Raw genomic sequence first — 18189 nt, 5'->3', positions numbered from 1 at the left:
AAAAGGCTAAGGGAAACCAAGTCTCAGAAAACCAAAGCATCTTCCAGAKACAGACAGCTGAGGAAGAGGACCTCAAATCACTCTATTTCAAATTGTCACAAACCACATCCAATGAATTCTGACAGCTGGATGGAAACTAAGCAATGTAAAACCTGAATTTTCTTCACAGTAAGTCACTGTGTTCAGTGTACAAATTAATGGGCAATAAGACTGCCTGGTTAGCTGTAAACCTGTCTTTTAAAATTTCGAGACTTTTAGTCATCTTCAGTGTACTGCAACTACAAAGCAGTGAACATTTCAGAACCAAAATGGAAAAGATTTATGTTTTTGAACTGTATCAGTACAAAAAGACCTGCTTTACTACAATTTCAAGAGAGAAAATGAATAATGTTTACTACAGAAAATACTGCAGTTGGTGTCTCACCCAAATAGACACTGGATTCTGTGGCCCCTCTGGCAGCTTCCACAAGATCTTCTTCATCTTCCAGTACCTCATTATTKGCAGTGTAACTTGTGTCATCAAACAGACTGATTGGAATTACTTTGCCATCCTTAAGCAGCCATGCAGAAGCAATTGGAGTGCAAAACTGAAGGGGAGAGAGGTAATTGGAAAATTAATGTTGTATTAATGAGCTATTAAATAAGAATAAYGAAAAGCAATGTGCTTAAATTCCTSRTTTAAATTTTTGTAACAGATGCAGCAGCTCAAAGTCRGAACTTTAGTTAAAAAAATACAAGCAGATGTGTGCTCCTTTACAAAGACAGTGCCTGAAAAGAAAAGATGAAAGACATCTTCAAAACTTCCACTTTTGTGATATTTAATATTCTGTCTGTTACCCTACCTGGTATTCCCATTCCAGATGTCCTCCTCGTCTGTTAAAAGCCATCACCTTCCAGTCAGCCACCGAGACCTTTATCACAGTGTCTTTCATCATAGCTTCCTGCTCATCCACATCTGAAATAATTTTTGTTTCTTCTTTGTTCATAGTTGATTTAAAATTGCTCTCAATGTATCCTGCTCTAGTTTCAATATCTGGGACATAGCGCAGCTCAAAGTGACCAACACTGAAATTCCACCTCAAAGAAAAAGAGAAAACCTTTGTTGAAACAACTTCCATATTCCAARGAAGTCCCAAGTACTGTCCAGAAAATTCTAAACTGAATTACCTATATTTGGCCCATATTTTCATAGTAAACTCCCAGACTGTCAAATTAACAAAACTGTACCAGGAGGGGAGTGCTAATCCAGAACACAAATCAAACAAGCTGAGAAATCTTGTCCAACATGATGGGTGAACTTGAGAAAAAAGTTGGTGAAGTAGGGGCAATAGCATTAAAGGTTTAGAAGGAAATTAAAATAATTATGTGCTACAGTTGAGTCTACTTAGTAGGAAAACATTCTGTAGCTGATGAAAGCAGTAAGTATGAAGCTTTTAGGAAGCAGCAATCTACACAAGACAAATTTCTCTTCACTAATTAAGTGGATTTAACTGGAAACATAAGATTTTTCAAACTGAGAAAGGGGCAATGCCTTTTCTTTTTTTTTTTAATCCCACATACAACCTAACATAGATCCCTTGACAGGCACTTCATGAAACGTGGACTGATCATGTCCCATAAGCTAACACTGAAAACAGAGAAGTGCATGATGAAATGTATAAGGAACAGTTTTCTTGAATAGAAAAAATGTCTTCAATTCTTGTAAAYCAACAAAAATACAGATGGGAAAAGCACAGCAAGTTTGTGCCTGGAACAGCACGAAAAAGTAAATATTTCTTGAACATTACGTTCAGATACCCAAAGTTCCTTATCAGTCTGGCAACCACCAGGAGCCCAAACTGGCTCCTTAAAGAATTTACACCCTTATGGTAAAAGTTTGGCATATTTTATAGACTCAGTCGATTTATTAAAAATGTTTACTTGTCTGGATTAAAACCCCAGATGTTTCCCATCCATTCCATGTCACCAGGAAAGCACCTCTGTTTCTGACCACAAAGACAGGAGGATTCTGGTACCCAAGACTAAATACTATGGTTTTGACATACCTCTCCTGGCTAATATCTGTCACCAAGAAACACAGAATCCAAGATTTATCCCCTCAGACATCTGATCTGTTAATCTACTGAGTTCTCATTAGGTTYTCTCTCATAGGCTACAGATTCACAACCTGTCACATCCTGCTGCCAACAGAAGAGGGAGCAGGGGAACCGGGAACGACTCGTTCTTCGCTATGTTGCTGGGCAGTTAATATATCTATGTACAGAACTCAACTTTTAAATTTTTATTTTATGAAGTAGGTTTTTGGTTTTTTTTTTTCAGTAGAATACATGTCTGTATTTTTACAGAAATCTTGATGTATTGAAACTTCAATGTGACAGCATTAGGAAAATCACAGATTGAACCAGTTTCTACAGCTTGGAAAAAACAGACCACCTACATTATCGAATAAACAACACAGATTTAAGAATGATTTAAAATATCAACTTAAAATGAAAGCTTAAGACATTATGTATAAACACAACCCCATGATAGTTACCATCAGTAGGTACAGATCTTAAAAATGAATGAATAGGTYATAAGAAGACTTTTAAACTGTCCCCTTTTGAACAAAAGCAACAATTGGAACAAACATGGTAGTGAGATTTGCCTTGTGCAGTAGAGCAGTGACAAACTCTTCTGGGGTAAGTAAACACAAGGGATGCAATTGTCATTTGATTCCTATCTTGYCTGTCTCACCATCTCTGTGGGATTGTTTCTGGCCAGTTCTCAGACTCACTTTTCATTGCCACTGCGTGGCCCAACAGCTCGGACAGTTTTCTGGGTTCGGTGTAGCAGAAGCGTCTCCTCCTGCTCCGTCTCCTCGTCGTCCCAGCGGCGGCAGCCCACGGCTGAGCAGATGTACTTCACCTGAGGGACAAGGCAGACACTCACATGTACAGCTTCAAAACAAATGTAATCAACACAAGTATTCAAAGCTAACAATCCTTAAAGCCCGTTCTTGGCTCGCAGGCAATTTGAAAATCCATKACTTTAGATGTTCGACTGGAGGGATGTTGAAAAGGCTGGTTTAAGAGATAACGGCTTTTCAGAACTAAAACTTTCAAAGGATTCCAGAAAGTTTACAGTCTCTGGTATTTTGACTACATTTTGCATCTACTTCTAACAGAAAGAAATCTCAGCTCTCTCTTTTCCCACAATTTCTATGGACATCAAAAGAACATTCCTGCAAGACCCACAGCATAGTTCTGCTTTCATGTCATATTTGTCTCAGCATAACTCTATCAGCTTCTAAYGAAGTACTTATTGATCTATAAAACACCACAAAGCCTTCTCCCTTTGCCTTGTCAGCTATTAAAAGGAAAAGCTTAATGAACTTTCACAGYCACACAGACTTTCCAACAGTCCCAAACTCAAGCAGAATTTGCATTACATGGGCAATGACAAAGACAAGAGACTGCCCAAACTYAAGAAGGAAGAGTCAGGCACTATTTCCTCTATGAGGCAGCTCGGTTACTATAAGCCAGRAATCAAAACAGAAATAAAAAATCTTTTCTGAGGACTGGAGGAGGAGCAGCCGTCTGCTATCAGCGGGGAAATCAAAAGGAATTCATGAACTCTGGTTGGGGGCCATACAAGAACACACAAGTGTTCTGCATTAAACTGTAGGGTGAAAATGAAAAAAAAACCCTAGCCCGATTTCGTTGAAAACAAACATTGGCAACTTTAAATTGTTTTAACTGAATCTGTTTTTAACTCATTTTAAAATGCAACAACATTTCTGAATCAGCAAATGYATTACACAGAGTATCTACAAACACTTCAACGACATCTGACATTTAACTTTTACAAATGACTTTAAAATGTAAAGAGAACTTCTTCTGAGATAGTAAACACAGTGAGTGACAACAATGAAAAGTCTTAAACTTCTGCATATGTTGGATGTTTTTCCTTTCTCAATAGTTCTGAAAAATATGAAGTTAGTTAGTAAAAAAAGTTTCACCTAAACCCTTCATTGATACACAATGACCTGAACTGCAAARTCTACTTCAAGCAGAGCCAGATGATAAAGCTGAACTCCACTCCTCTCTYCTGACAAAGAGGTCATCCCTCTTATCCTCTCACTCAGCTCTGGTGACAAACCCCATCCTTTCCCTTGTGCTGGCTCTAGCATTCCCTGTCCTCTTGCTACAGCCAATCCAGCAGAAAAGTAATCCAGAAAAAAGTGAACATTGACTTGCTGGGTTAGGAAGTTGAATCAGCTTAGCAAAGGGTTAAAGTCAGCACAGGGGACAGAACAGGAGTTCCCAGGCAGGAGGAGACTGCAGAGAGGGGCTCCAGCACTCTGCATTTGCAGTCCAGGAAGCTCAGGTTCTGCCCTTTTGTGCCCTGTAGTTGTACACTTGAGCTGCACCACAGTTTCAATCACAGAATTACCTGTTTGCAGGACAGGGCTTGAAACAGACAGATAGAAAGCAACTTTTCAGGCTCTTACCTTCCCTGAATAGGAGCTCAGGCCATAGGTGGTCAAAGACTTTCCCCCAACTAAAACAACGTCCTCGCCGAATTTGTAGGATGACTCAAGAAGAGATTCAACYGTGAAAGGAACTGCTTCCATGCTCTCTCGATCCCGATCCCACTGGAACAGGTCCCCATCCAGGGAAGGGATAATCATCTTGTTTCCAAACACCTAAAATAATTGAATTCAAGGTTAGCTATGATTTAACTGGAATTTTATCAAAACACAATTTTATCAAAATTTTATCAAAACACGGAGCACAAATGGAAACAGAAATGCTGTATAAGCAAGYAGTGCATTATGCTCCAGTGTCCTATTAGTTTTGTATGGCAGAGCCCTATTTTTCAAGGTTACACTGAAGACAGAAAACTTTCGGGAATTCAAATCAAATCTGTATTTCACTATTTTTAGATAAAAACAGTTCAGTGTGTGACAGTTTTTCAAAACATTTGAAAGCTTGATGAGTTGACAGGTTTAATCCAAAACTGCAAAAATTATGATGCGAGCTGAAGCATTCTTGAAGACACAGTCACTGGTTAAAGTGCAAAGTTTTGCAGATTATTTGTGATAGTTTCAAGACAGTGGCACTTTAAAAGAAAAACTGAGGTTGTTTTCACAATTAATGAGTATTCCAGAATATCTGACTTTCGGTAAAGCAGGGAGAGCAATTATCACTGACATYAGAGCTCACATTTCATCTTTGCCTCTCCAGTTAAATCTGACTTCTCAGAATTTTCTTATCTTTAAACACACTGTTCCTTTAAAAATGGCCTGGCTTTCCCTAAACACACTAGTAAAAAAAAAAAAAAAATCTTTACTGGGATACAATATTTCATCCATTACATGGAGATTTTCAAGGAGATCCTGGTTCRGAAGTATGACTCATTGTCAATGAGTACTGAGGGACTTATTAAGAAACTCATTATCAGCATGATGGACCATAACTAATGCTGTGGAGCCACAGTGGCTGTGCCCATCAAGAACAGTGAGAAACTGTAATCCACATAATCTTAGCTTCTGAGGATATGGATTAACATGGGAGATTTTAGTGCTTTTTCAGAACCTCTGTCCATTTGGGCAGTATCCTACAACATAATTACATTAAAGTCAGATATTTTACACATTAGGAATTAAAAACTACTTCTGGAGCACGTGTATTAGTCAGTCTGAAAAACATATTCCTGCTCAGACCCCAAGATGCAGATGTGTATTACGAAGTGATACAAAAGATGCAGAAGGTTTCTGTTTATGGTTTCTGGAGCCACTGTGAGGATCTGAAACCACGTCTTCCTCATGATTCAAATTCCATGTAACATGGGACTTTTTAYTCCTCTAACTGGGTCAGTTGAGCAAACAGCATTAAGCAAAGTTGGGATTCACCTAAACGGTGAGGGTAAGACAGATGTTGTAGATGTGTGCATGTCATGACTAACATCTTGTCTTACACTGTTAGACACACTGATTCAAAGAGAATATTCAGGTGAGTTACCCCACAATGCTGGTAATTAATATCCCTAAAGGATCCAATATCGATGCTTTCCAGCTTTGAAAAGCCTCATGATGACTGACCATTAAAATAAAAACTCCTCTCAGGAGCACAATGTGTAATTGAAGTGATGATAAAAATAAACCCTTGAGATTAGCTGAGAAGGTCTTCACAAAGCAAAACTAGGTRTGTTCTTTCCCTCCCAGATATTTAYCTTAYGGCAATAAARGCCAAACATCCTGGAAAAGACACTGCATGTGATACACAAGAAATGTTGCATGATGACCTACTACTGGAGAGGAAAAATAAACACACAGAGCTCTATATACACAGATATAAAGCAACAAGAAAGCAAATAYTCCAGTGAGAGATGGGGGGTATCATCTGTAGAAATCACCTCATCAGTGGACAAGTAATGCAAACAACTAAGGTTTATATAAACATTCATTATCAAGAGCAACCCTGTGATCTTAAGAAAGAAAAGACTGGAGAGATTTGGAAAACAACTACTTTTTTAAAATCAAAATGCCAGTGCCAAAGTTGCAGCTGTAACCATGGTGGAGTACCTTGTTAAAACATTCAACACAGAGTAGTAATGTCACGAAATGTTTTGTAATATATTCTTTGAGAARTGTGTAATAATTCTGATGACAACTTTTAGCTTGTGCAGCTGTTACTTTGCATTAACAAATCCTCTGGATGGATCTGCACGTGATCCATATATGTGCAAGCAGCCTGAATGCCCATGCCAATATGAGATATTCTGGTACAAGGGGTGGGGACCATCCCAGGTTTGTGAGGAAAGGAGACAGTGATGTAAACTGCCCAGGAATTGCTGCTAAGCAAGGAAGACTCTCTGTGGACAACTGCAAGCTCTGGGGACAGCATGACATATGTCACCTCAAGTGCTTCCCCTGTCCCATAGCTGAGCAGGAAATTTTCCACTGGCAAACAACACACACATTGGCCATTTCTAGGAACCACACCCAAATTTCCAAGATGCACAAAGCTGACTCAGCAACACACACCTGTACACTCGCAATATATGGATTAAATCAGGTCATGGCTTTGAAAATTCCCTGACTGTGGGTCAGTGCCTGCTCAACTGTTAAAACCTTGGTCCCCGTAAGCTGCAGAGGACAGATGTCACTGTGTTGGTCAGATCTGCTGATCACCTGTCTGTGCTCCCAACCTTGAGGGTGTGCACAGGGGCAGCATGTCCTGGGTGACATTGGGAAGGAAAAGCTGAGAAAAGACACAACTGCTGTCCACGAACACATCAGGAAAGGGAGCACRGGCAGCAGGAAGGGGTGTTAGAGTGAAGGACAATGCCAGAGTAGGAGTGGATAAGGTTAAACTGACCCTAAGTGCGAGACATTTGAATTACTAACCATCACAAATGAGGTATTTCAGTAGAGAAACAGAAAAAAAATCACCTTCTTTTAAGATGACTCTATTTATTAGTGGGATTACATGACATGGTGCTTGACAAGAGATGGCACCTGATTACCACAAAGGTCTTCTTTTAACAAAATAGCTTTATTGGAAGAATGGGGCAGGTATGCAAATGTGCCACTTGCAGGCGCCCACATACATGTGTAACAAAAGGCATTTGTGGCCACTTGTGGTGACATCTGTTTTTAAAAGAGCAGCTCAGCCAGAGGCTTTGGAAGGACATTAATAACAACTATCTGAATTATGCAGCTCATTCTCTAGTACATGAGAAGCAGAAAAGGGACTTTCCTTGAAAGTACTAGCAAGTAGCATCGGCATGCAGCTCAGGTAAAGGAATGACATCACCCTGTATCTCAAAAGCATTACCTCATCTCCTAATCCAAGGAGTGAGTCACCCAGGCAGTCAGCTGCAAATCTCTTGGCACAGAAAATGTAGGTTACCACGATGCACTTACACATTCCTCTGATCTGTCAATGTAAATAGCTATTTGTTCAGCTTCACTGGTCAGCAATATGGCACATAATTGTTAAGTGGCTTGTCTTTCAGAAGTAACACTTAAAAAAAGCCCCCACATTAACTATGGAGCCCTAAATGAGCCGCTGCTCTTTTGCTCATTATGAGTTTGCAGCCCAAGTTCTCCATTGGCTCTGCGCGGGGTGCTGCAGCCCTATCAGCGGCGCGGGCTGCGCAATCTCCAGGCCGACGGGTGAGGTAATGCAGTTTCTAAAAAGCTTCCACAAAAAAGCAAAAAGGCATAACGATCCGGAATGGCATACGCTTCCAGGGAATTTGCTGTCTAGACTCTTTACTGGAAAGGAGGGCAACGTACGCCAGGTGCCACGGCAGGTTGATCGGCGTAGGAAGCCGCTGATTTATAGCGGTGGAGAAAAGAGAAAAAGAAAGAAAGGGAAAAATTGTGTAAACAGAGATCAAAACAAGCTGAAGTACTAAAGCTTCCAGGAGCTGTTTAACAGCAAGCGTGACATTCTACCCTGTTCCTAACACTCTTTATCATCTGAAGCAAAAATCGAGCCTGCTCACGTGCAGACACATCTGAGCCAAGTCTGGTGCCAAAACAGTCAATATTATTGTTTACAGATGGGCTGGACTATCTACTAACTCCAAGGAAATAAYCAAGCACAAGTGAAATATTTTTCTTAAAATAGGATTTTATGCCTTTATGTTTTTCTAACACTTCTGCTTGTAGTTTTCAAATCTTACTGTTACTATAAGCTGCAAGAGCTTCATTCCAGTTMCTAATTAACTAAGACCTACCTACATGATCTTAAATTATAAGGGTACCAGTTTTTTTTCCCCTCTATGATTATCCCTACAATAGGATCACTTTAACAAACAGGATCAAAGCCAACATCAAGCACGCTTTTAAGAAAGCTACTTCTCACTAAGAACTATGTCTTTTAAGCCTATTTAAAATTAATCTAGGCAACATATTAAAAGTCACATATGGCAGCTTTATTCTGAAGGGYAGAAACAAGAGTCTGCACGAAGAAATATGGGAAAGAGAAAGCAAGCTGGTATGCTCCACATTAAAAAACAAACAAATAAAAAAACACAGACCCACAGACAGTAACACAGGTATCCCTACTGTCAATGTTTACAGACTTTTCAGGTGATATACATATAGATAGATATATATAGATATACATACACACACACTTTTTTTGCGATGTCCCTAGCTGGGGATGCTCTGGAACTGATTTATTGTCCGTTCTTTTTTGCTATGCATGCAGGAAGGTTAACTGCACAGATCCATTGGTTTAYGACTTCCTTCCAATAGAAGAGGTTATTTCTCCTCTTCACCTTAGATTTCACAATGCTGATTCATCTGTTTTCCCTCCAGCTAGCTGAGAAATCCTGAAGCAMAGGGCACTACAAGGATGACAGTGTATGCTGGGATGAAGGGTCCAACCAGAGTCTTCAAACTTCTGCAAGGGAATTCACAACACCCCCACTTCCTTAAGAGAACAAAGACCCGGACACAAGTACAATCTTTTGAAAAASGAAGGCTGTTAAGCTATTCCACTGCCTAAAGCACTGGTGAAAGAGAAAAGTATTCTTCAGAGCATACAGTGCTGTTCAACCAGCCAGGAAAAAAAAATGACTGCAAAGGGGAGTCCATGATTTACATCAGTAGAACAACCTGAGACACTTTCAAGGACAATGAGGAAACTGAGGCAGGAAATACCAACAGACAGGCTGCTATTTGTCTAGAAATTTTTTTCTTTCTTTTGAGTACCATTACTTCTGATCTSAGCACTATAGTTGTTTAAAAAGTGCATACGTGTCCTGACCACCTCCTGTGCCTGCCAAACGATCTTTGAGACCAGGACCATGAGAAAGGCTGCACCTGGACATCAGATAAATCAGCATTTTACTGAGCTGTTGACRGAGGTAGGATTAGGTGGCCTTCCTCCTCTGATGAGGTGAGAGCCAGCCTGTGCCAGGGCGGCACATCAGAGACRCCATGGAAATAGGTTTCATCTCAGCTGGGGTGTGACAGCCTGAAAGAGCACACCAGGTCTGCACAGCAACAGTGAGCTGTTTCTCAAACCTAAGGCTGATTTTTACCATCAGGCTGTACAGCTCACCCAGCAACAGTTCACAGCATCTATCGAATGACCAAACCTSGTCCCTGACTCCTGCCTACATTAAGTACCTTATGACACACGTTTATATCTATTACAATCTTTCTTCTCCTTCCACCACCCCCCATACTCCACAAGCTGGTAGTTTCTATTTCATTTTTCATTAATACATGGAAAAAAGYAATAAATTCAACTTTTGTGGACCTGTACTTTGTATATGAGTGTGTGAAGTGATGCCTGAACCCTRTGCCTGGATTGAGTACTAGAGAACTCATTTCAAAACTCTTTTCTTCTCTCTCTTCAAAGCAACACCTGCAACATCCTCCCGACAACTTTAATAAAAGAGCAGAGCTGGTATCTCTGTCATGATTCTACACTTCAGATCTTAAAATCTGATTSAGTATAAGTGCCAGGGTCCCAACAAAACTGTCTTTTACACAAACAGTGTAAAAAGCAACAGATGACAGCAGCACAGCAGTTTGAGAATTACACTCTCCTTTCCAACATCAGGGGCACAGTACCTTGTTCAGCTTGAGTTTGCCCTTAAAAGAATTATTCCTACTCTGCCCTCCCCTGAAGGGCCATACAGGGAATCTGGGCAACTCTAGTGTGTTAACTAGACCACTCCAGCTTCAAAARAGATCAGGAACTCAGTACTGTTTGCTGTGCAATCAAACAGACCCTCCCTCTGAAGACAAGCAAACTGAAATACCACCGTTACTTTAATCATAGTCAAACAAGACTTGGGGTTTTGAGATACAGAGATGCCAGCCTGCTCTGCTGCCATGGTAACAGACTTTTAAAAACTGTTCTCCTTAATAATAATAAAAAAACCCAACTGCACGGTGCTTTAAGAAAGACTTTATTTTGACATTATTCCATCCCCCTCTTTTACATGGCAAGTTTTATTAATAAGATTGCAAGTCTTCTRAAACTTCAGAGCAGTGCTTTCTGAGACAAACCGGTGCTGCTGCTACCAAGCCCACCACTGAACTTGAAACTAACAGCAATAGGGATTGGATTATTGAATGAAGTGAAAATTACCCAAAACCTCGTCTCTCCAGAAATGGGCCCTACACATCAGCCACCATGGTAAAACTGGTACTTCCATTTGGCTTGCATGGCAAGGCTTTGGTAGTGGGGGGCTACAGAGGTGGGGAGAACCCCACACTGGAGCAGGGAGAGAGTGTGAGGTGTCCTCCCCTGAGGAGGGAGCAGTGGCAGAGACAACGTGTGATGAACTTACTGCAGTCCCCACTCCCCATCCCCCTATGCCACTTTGGGGGAGGAGAGAGAGAAAATCAGAGTGAAGTTAAGCCTGCGAAGAATGAAAGGGTGGGTAAAAGTGTTGTTAAGATTTGGTTTTATTTCTCATTATCCTGTTCTGGTTTGATTGGTTATAAAATTGGCCTCCCTGAGCTGAGTTTGCTTTGCTCACGACAGTGTCAGGTGAATGATCTCTTCCTGTCCTTATCTTGACCCATGAGCCTTTTCAATGTATTTTCTCTCCCCTGTCCAGCTGAGGAGGGGAGTGGCTTTGGTRSGCACCTGGCATCCATGTACAGACAACAGCAGAAGCTTGTGACATTTCAGGGGGCCAGAATTCAAACCAATGTCTGCTGGACCCTGTGTGTTTCTTCCCCTGGCCCTGCCTGGACAGGATGGCTTTGCAGATAAGGACACAGAGACCATGTGAAAAAATTAATTCACAGAGCAACTCCTATAGGAAAAGAGCCTGATACAGGAGGGGGACAGAACAGAGCAAATCACAGTCTCCTCTTTCGAGGATGCAAWGAAAGAGTGCACGAAACATGCAGTGAGTGTGACAAAGATTAATAGTTACCTCCTTATGGAGCACRAAGTCCAGAAGAAATTCGGAAATGAGATGTCAGTGGCTGTGCTGTTAGAGGAATAATTTGCTAAACTGTCTAAAATATTTAACCCTTGAAACAAGCCTTTCTTTATACAGATAAAGACATAGGATGAAAGTTAAATAAAGGGCTATAGGGCAGAATAAATTTCTTTTTCTGTGTACTGGGCAGCTGAATTCCAACTATCTAAGTTATCCATTACCTCAAACTGGTATTTGTCTAGCTATTACTAGAGTTGATCCATTTTAATATCTGCAAACACCAGAATTGCTGAACAGCCAATAGAAAACATGCAGTGGGCCATATGCAATTAAATTGCAAGCTCTCCTTCTGCCTTTATCTTGACCCATGAGGTGAAGGGTYCAGACCACAAGACCTGCAAGAAATGGCTGAGGGAGCTGGGGTTATTTAGCCTGGGGAAAAAAAAATAAAAAAAAGGAGGCTCAGGGAAGATCTTATTGCTCTCTMCAACCACTTGAACGGAAGTTTTAGCCAGGTGGGAGGAGTCAATCTCTTTTCCCAAGAAACAAGCAATAGGACAAGAAGCAATGGCCTCAAGTTGCATCAGGGAAGGTTTAGATTGGCTATAAAGAAAACTTCCTTCATGGAAAAGATGGTCAAGCATTGGAACAGGCTGCCCAGGGCAGCGGTGGAGTCACCATCCCTGGGGGCATGTAAAAGCCTTGTAGTTGTGCCACTTAGGGACATTTAGGGCCACTTAGGGTTTAGTGGTGGCCTTGGCAGTGCAGGATTAACACTTGGACTCTGTAATTCCGTGACAATAGAGGTCTAGCCCAACCATTCTGTTATCCTACTATAAAGAAAATTTAAAACCAGAGAGAGGGGTGATGATAAAAATCCTTTCCAATATTTGGAGCATTTTGACTATGGCTGTGAGCACGAGATGAAAGCTGGTCTTAAAGAGAGTGAGTCTGATAAACTTTCCTGGCTTTGTTCAAGGCAGAGCATCAGCTGAGAATTGGCATTTGGAGCTTGGGTATCATAAAGCCACAATATCCTGTTTGGTAGCTGCCCATGTGCCCCTTCATGGAAGCTGTCATCCCCCAAAACATCCTTAAAGCACAGTGAAAGGACACCTATCAGCACTTCTTCAGGGCTTTATTGGTGCTAACTACGAGTGTCATCAAGGAAGCCACGAGCTGCAGCTACAGGAAGTTTTCTGAGATTTTTAACTGAACAAGACACTGAACTMAGGTGACTGAAGATGTGCAGTCTTGATAAATACGTAACACCTCTTGCAACAGCCCTACTTGTAATCTCAACAAATGATGATGGTATGATGGTGCTGCATCACACTACTGCATCACACCAACCACCAACTCAGCTCAGGCATCCATCAGCAATACCCCTTTTCCTCAGGTTTACTACTTACCACTAAAAAATGTTTGTTTTTTCTAGAAAAGCACAACTTCCAGCTACTAGGGTACTTTAAAACAATTAGTGTTTTGCTGATGACTTTTTGTCCACTAAACAACATTAGAAGTTTATTTTCCGGAGAATCTTAAATTATGTTTTAGTTTCACTGAGAAAGCAGCAATAAATGTGTACTCAGAAATCCACAGGTCTCTAGAGAAGTTTCCCAAGCCTGACACCTCTTCATGCCCACATGTGTGTGTGTTTCCAGCAACAGAATTGAAAAGAACCACTTGTGCCATCAGGAATCCTAATACATCCATGTAGTTAAAAAGCAGTCACATCCATTCTYGTCCTGCAAAACACAGGCTCTACTCCCCTTGATAGCCCTAATAAGCCTTCTCTGCCTCAACTGCAATTACAATTTATCTTCCTTTGAAGTACAATTCTGGACACTCACTTCTTATTCATTATGAGCTTTTCCAGGACCATTTAAAACACTAATCTGTCTCTCTCTTTCTACCCGCAGGCAACACAGAATCACATTTCCTTCCCCTGCAGTGGAATGGAGATGGCAGCTGATAACCTGTCACGGGATCTCTCAGTACACAGTTTTCTCAGTTTTAAACTGGTCATCTCCAACCTTCAACAACAAAACTACTGCTATCAATCCCCACATCCTGTATTTCATTTAGCACAGTTTAATTTCATGTCTRTTACAGAAAACCTGTATGACTGAGAACCAGCTGATGCGCCAGTCTTTCTCTACGGGAATGACACCTCCAACTATCTAAGCATCTGGTGGTTCTACATGTCTCAGCAGTACACAAAAAATAAAGGTCACTACAGGACACTAGAATACTCTTTCAGGCAACTAAAATGTTACCAGTTTATYTACAAGGAAGTATATTTTCCTCAGATTAGTCACCTCAATAACCAGACCACCAACTTACACTCTGCCTGCTTGAACAGAGTGGTGATTCAGGGTTTCAGTTATGGTCAAAACATATTACAGCTGGAAAGTAATTTTACAGCATGGATACAATTTTTTAAAATTTTATTCTTTGTTGAGTAAAACTGACCTTTAAAAACTTTTGTACATAGCAAACACTTCAGAGAAACAACTCGCTATTCTCTGTACGTGAAAGTCTGACCCTCATACGAGCTGCMTGGATGGTGCACAGAGTCCCTTCCAAGTGCTAAGCAGGAAAGATTGTTTCTCTTGTGGGCAATCCCATTCCAGATGTTTTAAGATGCACACAAGATAAAGAGTTAAAATTTTTATCRACAGTGAGCTAGACAGAGCCATTCATTTTTAAACAGAATTCAGAAGAAAGACATTTTCTCGGAATATTTTGTGTAGTTTGAAACAAATCTCCTTTTTGTTTGGCCAGGGAGTGTTAGCAGAGCCAGAAGAGTTTTATGCAGGATTAATAATTYCTAAAATTCATCACTGCATTTAACAGCTGCTATAATAACCTTTTAAGTGAAAACACTCAAGTGACTGATGGTTTTAGGTGTTCCCCACTCATATCCAAGACAAACACTATCAGCTTTTCCTTGGATGATATTTACAGACAGTGACTCAATTGAAAAATAACTATAGTAGAAAGCCAGGAACCAAACAAACACCTAATTTTTATTCAAATTAATAAAATGTTGCTGCAGGGGTGCCCTAAGTGGTGGGCGAGGCTTTCCTAATACTTTCAAAGACACTGTTAAATTATTTACCCTCCCCAAACTTCTGGGAGGGCACATAACAGAATTCACAATTCAAACCACTCAAAGGGCATTTTGACCTCTTGCCCTGTCCTGACTCTTTTCAGTGTGGATTTTGTATTGTGAAGTGTAAGAGGTCAAAAGATGGGAATTGCTGAGTTTCTTTCTGTGTTCCCAAAGCAACCCAAGACAGATTTTGGCTCTTCTCTGGCTTATCTGGGTACAGAGGTTGCCTCATCCAAAAGCACAGGCAAGTCAGTGCCTCAAAGTGAGTCCCACTTTACAGCAGAATTCTGTATTTCTTTTGGGGAACCAAATTATTGAAAATTTGGAAAGGTTTATGATGCAGATAAAGGGAAGGAAAAAGAAAGAAGACACATTCATACTGTTTATTAAGTCCAGTCACTAATGGAGTTTTTTGAGATTTCAAAATCCTTTTCCAACTCACTGCTCTAAGCAAAAAAGGAACAATCTGTGCAAAGTCTCTGTGGGTTTGCTTCCCCTACAAYGCAGTCAGTTTTCAGATGAATTCAGTGTAAAACTTTGTCACCTCTCCATATTTCTCTGGAGAAAAAAACGTAGTATTAGGCTATTCTATAAAAACATGCCACTTCTACGTCCAAATGAGATGACACAGATGTCTGCATTTGTAGAAAAGTTCATTTTCTATGGTTATCACAACAAAAAATTAAGATRTKTWTATATATATATATATATATACATATATATATAYACACACACACACRATGCAAWTCAAAGGTCATGAGARTCTTTATAGGAATAAGGGTGTAGACAGATTTGGTGACATGGCATAATCCAATTATTCCATTTTTCCAGGATACAGTGGTATGTTTACTCTGACTGCTATAAATGTCAGCCTTGTGGACTGAGACTGATTTTGTCCCATGATCTTCAATGGTTCAAATAAGGAAATAAGGTGCTTACTTAGGGATTAGTCTGTAACAGTCCAGTCAGGAGCCGACCAGGTACTTTTATYGAGTGCACCCCAGTGTAGCCTCTACTCAGAGCACTGAAACAGCTCTGACTGCTGCCCATTAAGTAATTTAATATAAAACTATGCAGGTAAGATAATGCATCACTCTCATTAGTAAACCATGTGCTATGGACCTTTCCCACTGCTTCAGGAGCAGTTCTCCACTTTCACTATAATTAAATATCATTATTTCAACAGGCTGATTCTCCCAGAAGTATTCTTTTCTAAGTATAGACAATGTATTAATTACAAAACCAAATTTTAAAGAACGAAGTGTTTTTATTAAAATTAAGCTCCCTTTTAGACAAGTTGCAATTCAATGACTTTACTGTGAACTTCATCAGGCAATCTTTATGTGCAGGTAACRAAACTTGAAGAAAAGCTTCTACAGAGMAGKGTTTTCCAGTTTAAAACAATGGATAGAAACAGTTTTTAAATTCTCAGGCACAAGTCTGAACTGCAGAGTCAACTTTTCAGCATTTGTACCCTGACCATGATTTGTTTATKTTGGAGCTTAGAGCCAAGGAAAGAATTTTAGCATTTTAGTTACCCAGACACAATTAGTACTTCAGCAGTCTTTCCTTTCTAATTGATCAGTTCACATGACAAATGATGAACATCTCACTTGTCAGCGTCTTAAGCAGTAGTTTCAAGATCTGAAGCGTTTGACAGAGCTGCTGGAACATTTGAGATTTTAGTGCCTCACTTTCCTAATTAACACACGAGCTCCAGACAGCCAGGTTGACATTTTACAGTTAGGCAAAGGAAGTAGCTACAGTTCTGTTAAACACCGAAAGTTTGAAGATCTCATGTCTATTCTTAAAAGGCACTTTGAAATTAAATTCACACTTTTGCACCAGGACCCAGAACTACAGTTCATTACACTCACACTTGAGATAGTTAAAAAAACCCTCATCAAAACAATTAAGACCCAGCAGCACACATTTCCCTTGCTCTGAAAGAACACAAATCTTTATCAGTGAAAAYGTTTCTCATCTGCCATTTCTTGCAAGAAGATGCAATTTAACAGCTTACATAATGTTACTGTTTTATGATGAATATTGTGGTTGCTAGCACAGAAACTTTTGTTACCTCAAAAATGCTGGAAGAGGAAGGAAAAGGCTCAAGACTTAATTTGAGAGAATAAAACTTAACATGTTGCATGMCCAAATCAGTATTTTGGCCCAAACCAGAATTTTCCCAGCAGTTTTAATGAGGTGAATTATTCACTTAAGTGGTATCCAGATTCACTGCATGAAGTCTTTCAACTGATTACTGMCAGCAGATTAAACATTTAAATATTTAAATGCAGTTTATTCAGCGTATTCATCACTTTTCATCATGTTTCTTGTTAAATTCTGTCTTATCTTAACAGCATTTGTTTACATGACAGTAAGTCTAAAAAGGCCCATATTCATAATGCTTAACAGCTTCTAAAAGGCCAAAATGACGTTCTCCTTCCAAAATTAGTTATCTCATAGGCTYTGCATCTTAACTGCCAAAATCCCTCAGTGTCTCTGGCCACAGCTGTAGAAATGAAACAATTTGAAAGCCCATCTCAAAGTCCAACTTCCTCTATCCATAACAAACACTCTTTAAAAATGTGTTTTTGTGACTGCCACAACCTACTGACTTGTAGTCACACAAAAGAATTAAATACCACATGGACAAACTAAATTTTTTGTTGTCTAAACCTCAACCTTTCATTTCTACAGTCACACTGCATTAGAAAAATATCAAAACTCTGGACAGACCAGTCGAGTGACAAAATGTGGATATGCAAAAACAATCTATAGTTGGAAATGCTCGCATTCCCAAAATCTTAAAAAACTTGGGCTTGTGACTTAACTTGTAGTGAAAAAATAAAATTTATATTTACTTCTTATAACAGGTGGTTTTATTTTCATATGGTCATCARAAACTATTTGCAGCAACAATCCAGTATCTTAAGTACTTATTATTRAAAACATTTATGAAGGATCACACTATCACTGACACCTTCCACCTCCACAGAGCTCTTTACAGTTCTCTCACAGTTTCTSAATGTTTTTTCAATTCTGCTCTTGAACATATTTTTGGGGAAGGTTCTTCTTTCCTAGAGTGCTTTTACTAAACCACAAAAAATACACCTGAACAAATCTCACAAAGCTGCATCCATAAATAAATT

At 39.8% G+C, this 18189-nt stretch overlaps 1 protein-coding gene across 1 annotated transcript in view; it reads right to left on the bottom strand.

Annotated features, from left to right (window-relative positions):
* EIF2AK3 (eukaryotic translation initiation factor 2 alpha kinase 3) overlaps window positions 1-18189 on the bottom strand; it is a 42455-nt gene that overhangs the window by 15999 nt on the left and 8267 nt on the right. The window contains exons 3-6 of the mRNA XM_057390507.1: window positions 4493-4687; window positions 2777-2907; window positions 843-1077; window positions 425-587 (exon numbers count right to left, since the gene is read on the bottom strand). Of these exons, the coding sequence (XP_057246490.1) occupies window positions 425-587; window positions 843-1077; window positions 2777-2907; window positions 4493-4687 (724 nt within the window). The remainder of the gene's footprint in view (window positions 1-424; window positions 588-842; window positions 1078-2776; window positions 2908-4492; window positions 4688-18189) is intronic.

The sequence above is a fragment of the Malurus melanocephalus genome, unplaced genomic scaffold (genome assembly GCF_030028575.1).
Source record: "Malurus melanocephalus ecotype Western Australia unplaced genomic scaffold, MMel_1.1 scaffold_27, whole genome shotgun sequence".
NCBI classification, from domain to species: Eukaryota; Metazoa; Chordata; class Aves; order Passeriformes; family Maluridae; genus Malurus; species Malurus melanocephalus.
This window is presented reverse-complemented; position numbering and strand designations above follow the sequence as displayed.